Source organism: Pogona vitticeps, chromosome 5 (assembly GCF_051106095.1).
Source record: "Pogona vitticeps strain Pit_001003342236 chromosome 5, PviZW2.1, whole genome shotgun sequence".
Lineage (NCBI taxonomy): Eukaryota > Metazoa > Chordata > Lepidosauria > Squamata > Agamidae > Pogona > Pogona vitticeps.
This window is the reverse complement of record NC_135787.1, coordinates 184871601-184880834: the sequence shown is the minus strand read 5'-3', so window position 1 is coordinate 184880834 and position 9234 is coordinate 184871601. Positions and strand designations below refer to the sequence as shown.

General features: G+C 40.7%; 1 protein-coding gene across 5 annotated transcripts in view; it reads left to right on the top strand.

Moving 5' to 3' along the window:
• Nucleotides 1-1605: 1605 nt before the first annotated feature.
• The window catches only part of SLCO1A2 (solute carrier organic anion transporter family member 1A2), a 41077-nt gene continuing 33448 nt past the window's right edge, over nucleotides 1606-9234 (top strand). The window contains exon 1 of one of the 5 annotated variants that reach the window (XM_020811334.3): nucleotides 1606-1720. Coding sequence is in view for 2 of the 5 variants with exons in the window: in XM_020811333.3 (XP_020666992.3) it covers nucleotides 4735-4824 (90 nt within the window). In the remaining 3 variants the exon portion in view is untranslated. Of the gene's footprint in view, nucleotides 1721-4331; nucleotides 4480-4647; nucleotides 4825-9234 lie in introns of those variants that run through there. The other 4 variants (XM_078376423.1, XM_072999734.2, XM_020811333.3 and 1 more) reach the window with 4 other exon arrangements.

Genomic DNA, 9234 nt, shown 5'->3' with positions numbered 1-9234 from the left:
ATGCATGGAACGCGTTGCCTTAAGGTTTCATTGCTTAAATCAGAGTCTTTGTGTACACTTCTGCTGTTGCGCAAATGTTACACAAGCGATCTGCTTCGGTGACCACAACATGTGATGCTTCCTTGTCATTCAACAGCATACATTTCTGTAATAGATGCCATTTACTTTTAGACCAGAAGGTGTTCACTCAGTACAGAGGCGAGGCTCTCTTTGAATGCTAAGCCACGATTGGTTAGTGCTGGGTAGATAATCACGCCAATCAAGAAAAGTCCCTCCCAGTCAAACAAGCCACAGGCAGCATGCAAGATTGCAAATAAAATTCCAGCAGTGTCCAGAGGAGGGAAAAAGCAAGATGGAGGAGGATGTAAGCCGCCCCGAGTAGACTTTGTCTAGAGGGGCGGGGTATACGTTCAATGAAAGTAAAGTCCTAACTTGAAAATTACCTCACACACTAATATCAGCCTGCTCTCTCTAGCACTGTTCACCCTGAAATCTGTCTCTCTGCCTGGAGATCCAGGAAAGCACAGCGATTCCCAGCATGCTGAGATCTGGCCGTGACACTTTTAATTGTCAGAGAAAGCTGTGTATTATCTCTCTGTATGCTTCTCAGTACCATTCCCTGGAAAACAGAAGCAGGAGAAGCTGCTGCACTCATTTTTTCCCCCTTGGTGGTGGAATTCTCAAGGTCACAGACATAGGCTGGACTGTGACACAGCTTAGGAAAACTTTCTCTTTTTTCTAAATAAGTCCTGCACTAGACACTGTAGAATTCTGGATTAGGCACTTTGGAACAGAATGCTGAAGAGAAGAGGCCTTTAGACTAATCCAGGTTGGCTCCGTGAATGAAATGGTGATTCGTCCCATTCTTTGGTCCACTGAGGAGATAGGCTGGCTCTCTCCTTTTCTTGGCAACCACATGATGTAAGTGCCATCACAAACCAGCTCATCCCTGATACACCCCTACCTGCACGTTTTTGGCTACCTGTCAGATGCTACAATTATTTTTTTACTGCAAGTAAAATGGCTATGTTTTGGTTTGGTTTCAGCATGTGCACTTGCTGAGATCAAACTAAAAAGAATGGCTTAATTTGTCTACCTAAGGCACTTAATGGGTTTCGGAAACTGAAAGCTTTCTCCTCTCCTTCATGGAGGGGGAGAGAGAGGAAGGTGGGTTGTTGGTTTTTTTAACGTCTTGTATGGCAGTGCAGATTTTTTTTAGAAAAAAAAGAGAAAGCTTCCTCCTGGAAAGAGAAAGGAGGGGGCAAGTAGGGTTTTGTTTTGTTTTGTTTTGTTACTTCTGACTTTTTTCCCTTTCACTTTAAAGGGAGCTGGGCCAAAATAAGTCGCTTGAGGTGCAGTGCAGTTTTCTGACCCCAAACCACCCAGTCCTTGCATGTGAATGAAGGGACCACACCAAAAGGCATATTGCACCTATACGTGACCCTATTTAACCTGCTCCAGCCTGCTCCAATTTGACATCTCATCTCCCCTTTGGCCACTCCATTGTAGGGTCATCGAGTGTCAATGTAAAAACAAAGCAAACCCACTGACAATTTCAAAGACCAAAGCAAGTTGACACGTGAGGCTGGAAATATTTGACAGAATGAAAAACCTACATCATGCTACTCCTAGTTAATTTTCAACCCACCAGTAAAGAAAGATACCAGTCAAAAATCTGGGGACACTATTGAACATCATCCTAAGGATTACAGTGATCTTGGTAAGTAAATAACATCTTGTGTTGGTAAAAATGCCACTGTAAATGGATTTGTTGTGATCTTTGAAAGTACGGTTTTCATTATACTTAATTTTTCTAAATGGTCTTGCTCCTTCTTGCACCATTAATGGGCAGTCTGGCGTTACTACAAGTTTATTTCCAACAGACTGTAAAAAAAGATCGATGTCGAAATCAGGACATACAGGTGAGGTTGTCAATGGTGTGTGAAGCTTCGGTTAATGGCTTAAATACCTTAAATACCTTTTGTTTAGAAGTTGGCAAGGCTGTCTCAGAATAGCAAAGGTGGCATTCAGCAAATATGAAATATGAGGATTTCTCATGTAAGAATTTCAACAGAGTGCTCCCTCAAGTGGTGAAGAAGGGATAGTTGTTGAAACATGTTAAAAGTAGAACCATATGTGAGAGCAGGGTTATCTCTGGAATGTAAGTGGTTAGTGACTTCCTTTTCATGTTTAATTCCAGAATAGCAGAGGTTGTAAAGTTAAAACATAAGAGCAGGAAATGTATTGTTCTCTTAACATGTGATCAAACCCTCATCTTTCACACAGTGGTGGAAGTGAGGTGTTCATGAAATGATGCACAATTTATAGCCTTCCTTGTGGATGAAAAAGGAAAAGCTGCCTAGAACAAATTAATACAAACATGATTTCTTTAGCTTATAGATGAAAAAAAAAAACCCACAGCAGACCCGGTCATTGAGTAGCAGTGCAGAAAAGCAATGCCATGAATGATCCACCACTAAACCACAGTTGCAGAGCACGAATTAGATAGAAAACACCTCCTTGAGACTTGAGTACATTTTCATCACTGACTGATGAAATCAGCTTCTCTGACTTGATATTCTCTCATTAAGCTGGTTTTAAAAAATATTATGTGCCAATTGGAAGCATTCTGCAAGGAATCTCTGATGCAAAAATGAACTTCCCAAGGAAGCACCATAGCACTACATTTGCACCCCTGCCTCAACCACTATCAATTATTAATTAATTAATTAATTAATTAATTAATTAATTAATTAATTCATTAATTAATTAATTAATTAATTAATTAATTAATTCATTAATTAATTCATTAATTAATTCATTCATTCATTCATTCATTCATTCATTCATTCACTTTATTTATATGCCACCTGTCTCCCCATAACACCTAACTACCTGTCCCTAAAGACATATCACCCAGTCCTCTCAGGCCATGCTCCTTTGGGTTGCCAGTCCAAGACAGGCCAGGAAGTCATCTACTAAAAACAGGGCCTTCTTGGTCATGGTCCATTCCCTTTGGAACAGGCTCTTGGTGGAGCTGCATCTGGCCTCCTTCCTCAAAGCCTTTAAGAGCATGCTCAAAACAAGGTTGTTCACTGAAGCCTTTGAGAGCATCCTCTCCTAAACATTCCATGGATTGGCCATCTTTATGATTCCTGGTCACTTTTGCTCAGTTTTTCTTTGATTCATTAGTTGATTGTTGCCTTATGTGGTGCTTATTTCTGAGTACATTTCCCAACAGAAAACTCCTGACGATTTTTCTTTTCTTATATCTTTCTTTGATTTCTATCTTAGTTTAGGTGCAATGTTTTAAAATTATATTGTTTCTTTTATTGTAAGCCGCCTAGAGTGGGCTAATATGTCCAGATAGGCGGGATAGAAATAAAATAAATAAATAAAAATAAATAAATAAAATTTACGGTATGCTTGTCCTACTTTGGAAGTAAATTGCCCATAGTAATATCTAGCGCTAACTGGGCAGCATACAAACAAACAAACACCATATTTAAAAAGTAACTTGAGAACATCAAGATTAAAACCAGGATTAAATACAATTTCAAAAATTGAAAGAAATCTCTAAGTTAAGTAAAGCTAGCATTCCTGAGACGATAGTTGCTTGAAAGCCTGCCTGAAAAAGAACAACAAAACAGTAAGACAATGGAAAATCCACAGATCATATTGGATCTGTCCTTATGTCATATGGAAACCAACAGAACAGAATCCAGTACTTGTGCAGGAGCTATTATCTTTCCTGGACAACATTGTAGATATGTCCCTAGCCCAGAGAACCTTTTTAGCAACTCTGCAATTGGCACCAAAACAGCCCTGTGACAGGGTGGTTAAACTGCAGTACTGCAATCAAGCCTCTGCTCATGACTTGAGATTCATCCTGGTGGGTTTAGGTAACTTCCTCAATGTTGACCCTTCTGAGGTTTGGGGAGCAAAGTATTGTTTGCATAATTATGTTGTAAACTGCTCAGAAAGTGCTCCAGCTCTGTGGGGTGGTATATAAATTGAAACACCAACATCACCAAGGTAAGATTTTGGGGCAGTCAATACCTGGCTTTCCACATTTCAAAGCAATTGTGTTGTGTGCATGTGTATATGTGTGTGTGTGTGGTGTGTGCGTGGTCACTAATCCCAGAGTCTAAAATTAATTAATTGCACCTAATTAGGGGCATCAGCCAAGCATCGATATCACTGACCTCAGTACACATAAATTGCCATTAACAAATTTATAAATTTGTCCAGTAGACCCTGTTAGGGGTTAATGCAAGTGGACTGGCCAGAAATCAAGGTAATCAAAGACCTGCAAGGATTAACATTTTTCAGGGATTTAAGGGACTCAGTCTTCTACAGGCTTGGCTAAAAAATAAGAGAGGGGACAGGAGGGAGAGAGCAAAGAAGACCTACAGGTAGCATAAGGTCCCTTCCTGATCCGAGATGGAAACTGAAGCCAAGATGAGTGATAGCATCAAGGTGGGTAATAGCAATTCATCCATTTCAGTGTGACCAGTTATAATGAAAGAAAGGCTAGAAACAGAGAAATATCCATGCCTCGCATAGGGCAATTTCTTCCTTTGGCTCAAATTTCCACTTTCTCTCTGTCACTCAGCAGGCGACTGCTAAATAAAACAAAGGTTTCACAGTTTGACCAAATAGGACAGCCAAACGCATGCTTTTCTCTAGTTTGTCCTGGTTCACTTCTCTGCAGAATGATTTTTAGAGCACCAGATGCTTCAAAGCTTTTATCCTGAGGAAGGTCCAGGACCTGTCAAGTTTGAGGATAAAAACAGATTGGCTGTTAATGAGCATATCATCCAGGTATGGAGGCAAATAAAGGCATACGGGTATTAAGGAGAGGGAGAAGTATGGGGGGGGGGGAGAGAAATGTTTCTAATTGGGATTTAATGGGGATCAAGTAGTTCATCAGGCTTTTGATGGATGCACCAACTTGTCTAGCAAGTACATCCTGTTTCAGGTTCACATTTTTTTCTTGCAACCATTCATGAGAGCTAGAAACCTACTTTTTAATTTTAAAAGGATGAATGTTTGGATTCTCAAGATTTCAACAATTCTTTTTTAAATAACTTTCAGGGCACCTACTGCTGGTGAGTTATGTGCTGTTGAACCGTGATCTGCAAAAGAGTTGATCTTTTTGCTGGCATTCTTTGAATCAAGAGCTCAAGCTATTAAAACAGTAACAGCATACTAATGTTCTAAATACGGTGCCCTTTATCTGAATGCCCTGTGGAAAAGCCATTGCATAAGCAGATGCTAAGAGAAAACGGACACTCTTTGAAATCCTGCTTGTGTGCAGAATTATCAGTTAGATCTTGACACATTGGATTTTTAGACAAGCAAATCTTCATAGCAAATGTTACAACGATGGTGTGGTGATAGGCTTGGTTGTTAAATGTCAGTTGTACTCTGATCAATTGCACAACACAGAATGAAATGATGCCTGGCGAACATCGTTAGGACAGCAGAAAGATAACGATGTATTACTGGAAAATCAACAATAGACTTCTCATAGACTTTTAACTGTAACCTAGCTAAATTGGGTGAGGATACTTTGTACTGATTTTGTGTGTATATAGATATGCTGACACAGCGATGTAGCGGCATGCTTGTAACTGAGATCATGCTCATTGTGACTGTCCTCATAGCCCAGCCCCTCAAAGAGCATCCTAAAATATGTGAAACTGGGTTAACCCATTTCAACAAGCTTGTTCGCACCAAGAGCAGGTCTTTTGGACTGATAATGGCTCTTTACCGCCCAGTTGAGATTAAGACACTCCCAGATACTTTGCGTAACAATAGGGAGAGTTCACCATATTGTATTATGGAGAGGAAAACTCTATCCTGAACTACTATGAGGCTTTCACAGGAGAAGGAGCTTTTCCATGAGACTAATAACCAATAGACTTTCTAACCTATTGTGACAACAAAATTAATTCTCTACTTTTACTGACTGCGACTATGCTTCAAGTTTTTGCTGCTGGAAGCCTACAAAGAGTCCTGTGTGGTTTCACTAAAGACAACTGTGAGACAACCTTTTGTCTTCAGAGGGGGAAGAAACTGCAACAAGATACCTTTATCAACCCTATCTCAGGTGGAATCTCAACATTTTGCTTTGTTGGCAATCTGGATCTGTGAGCCACCTGGCCCAGTTTTTGAACTATTTGTCTTGACTCAGTGTTTTATGCTATCCTTGCCCGATGAAGAACTCTGGAGAACTCAAAAGCTTATCTTATCTGTGATCTTTGAGTGATGCGATAAAGGCATTGCTCATCCTCTGCTATTGTGAGAATTGTAGGCACACCTGGGAGGAACAGAGAAGCCTGAGAGCGATGGATGATGCTACCAATATTCCTAATTAAAAAAAAAACAACTGGAGCTTTGATTCTGTCAAATGGGCTCCATTACACCACTACTCCAATACCAAGCTCTGTCTTTGAAGCACAGCTAGGAATCATCCCCCTCCATTCGTTTGCTAAGCTCCACCAGATCCCCCAGTTTGTTCTGCTGGTAGTGGAAGGATCCAGGATCAGTGCTTCCCCTCTTGATCAAGAGATGCCACTCAAAGACAGCTTGCTCTTGAAAGAAATGTTTCCCTTGTTGGCTTTGTAATTTTCCAAAGCTAAACATGTGTTGGAAGGGGCTGGTGTGGACTTTGAAAGTTTGATCCCCAAATTCTGGATGACGTCCAGCCCTGCATTAAAGGAACAACGTACTGTATGTTGCCAAAGAAGCTGGTGATGTAACTTTCAGAGATGGATAACAGGCAGCCATCAGCTTTCCTCTTTCCCTGGGGGGCTCTGCTTTCCCACACTGGACTACCTGTGGAAGACAGCATTGGCTGGCTCATGGGACAGGCAGGTCTATCAATTTGAACAGCAGCCCCAGGAGAAGACATCAGAGTGCATGAAATAAATTGCTTTCTTATGTAGAAGGATATGTGTGTTATTTGCCATCAACTTTTTTGAGTTATGGTGGTTTCCTTTACTGAGTAAATCCATCTCCTGCTACTTTCCCTCTATTTCTATGATTTTCCCCATTTTTTTTTGTACCATTTTGGGGGTTTTGCCTTCAAGTTTTGTATTCTCATGATACGTTCAAAGCAAGATAGTTTCTCTTTGGCCATTTCTGCTTCTAGTGTGAGTTCAGGTTGGGTTTGATCTAGAACCCACTCATCTTTTTGACAGTCCCTACTATCTGTAAAATTCCGAACAAATCGTTTCTTTCCATTACCAGCTTTCTCCATTGTTCAACTTCCACATTCCCCAGGTGCTTCCTAGCATTTCAACGTCCTTTCCAGATTCTGGGCACACCTGAAAACCTCTGATGGATAGCCTGCCAAAGACGAAGTGTTCTTGCTTCCATTTGCTAGGCAACTTTCGTTAACTGCCATTCACTAGAAGAACACTCTAATCCGATCATCTCTGCCTCCTTTAATAAGGAAGCTGTCGTCCCTTACCACTGTCTCTCCGTGTTCAGTCTCTGTTCTGTCTCTCCCACCATCCCATCCAGTAGGAACAGAAGAGGATTGAGTGAGTGGAGCTTCTTTAAGCCAAGCTAGAACCCCAATCCTTGTCCACTGTTCTTTTCTTTGCTACCTCCCTTCCCTGCAATCCTCCCAAGTTTTGTTGTTTTGATCCCTTGGTGTAATCAAGCAGGGACAGTGTGAGGAATCCAACTGTCCCCAATCTAAGCTCCAACTCATTCAGATAATTAAATCCCACCAAAAGAGAAGAGCATCTGAATTCAAGCAACCCTCTTCCTGAAGAATCATCTGTCCTTTGTTGGTGCCTAGACATGGTAATATCTGGATTTAAGTCAATATCTTACCCTTCGTTCTTTATCTTCTCCTTTCTCCAGCATCTTTGGATCTCTTCCCCCACGTCACATCGTATCCACCTCTTTTGTCTTGTTTTGTCTTGCTGCAGGGCTAAATTAATTAATATTTATTGATTTACTGAGAATATTGATATGCTACTTTTCTCCTAAACGATCCAAGGTGGCTTACAGTACTAAAAGAAATAAAGTTAAAAGCTAAATAATAAATTATGACAATATTAAAAAAGCATTAAACAGCTGTTTTGACTAGTCTAAACATGAGAGCTTTACATTATTCTGTCACCTGCTTATCTGGCTTGACTCTTATATTTCCTTCCTTTTCTTACATCCAAAAATATAGATTAAAAACATTGCAAAAAGGTACTGGAATTAAACGTAGTTAGTCCCACTAGCAGCCAGATGAATATTATCTCATAAGGAGGGTTTGATATTATCTCATGAATATTATCTCCTAAGGAGGGTTCCTAGAAGCACCACTATACCCAAGGTCTTCTGTGAAAATCCACTGTCTTCCTTCTTTAGGATAGCTGCAACAACAGAAGCTGGACAAGAAAAAAACTATGTTCTGCTGGCACCAGATATCAACATATGATTTTGGCTTGCCTTCCATTGATTTACTCCCAGATTTAAAAGAATAAGATAGCTAGGTTGGACTTCTGCTCCAAACCAATTGTGGATTTCTCCTGTTGTTTCATTTTATATCTGCTTCTGCATTGATCATTAACTTGTCCAAGCATTTCTGAACACCTACATTCTTTTTCTTCCAAGCTTAGTCAGAAGCAAAGGGTGGAGGAGGCAAGGTGGCAAATTGATCCAGGCGTCCACAAGACTTGGAGCCACCAGATATGGATTTCTATTGCTCAAGGTGGCAGGCAAACATGGTTGCCATGGATGGTTTGTTTAAGAGCCCAGGGAAGGCCAGTGAATGAACAGGTGGGCAGTTTGTGTAGAAATAGCAGACATCATAGAAGTACCTCTTGTGCCAAATTACAGGTGCTTAGGTAAGAGGGGAGGCAATTGTGATAGATACCATCAAAGTTGATTTTGGGATGGAAGGGAAATATAAATTATTTACTTCTGTGCTTGACTTGGCCAATGAATTGCGTACATTCGATGTCTTTGCCAACATTGGAGATGAGGACAAAGAGACTGAAAAGCAACAGTGAGAATAGCTGGAGGAGGGCCACCTTTAGAAGCTTAAGGACCACTGTCCCCAGGATCTTCCAGGGCCACTGCCATACTCCCAAATATTTTTCTGAGAACTCTAAGGTCCCTGATTTTCCTCCTTATGGTTCCTTATCTTTAAATTGGGCTATAACTAGAGCACCCTTCAAATGGACACCTTCAACGAGAAGACAGTGTTTCAACAGCCCT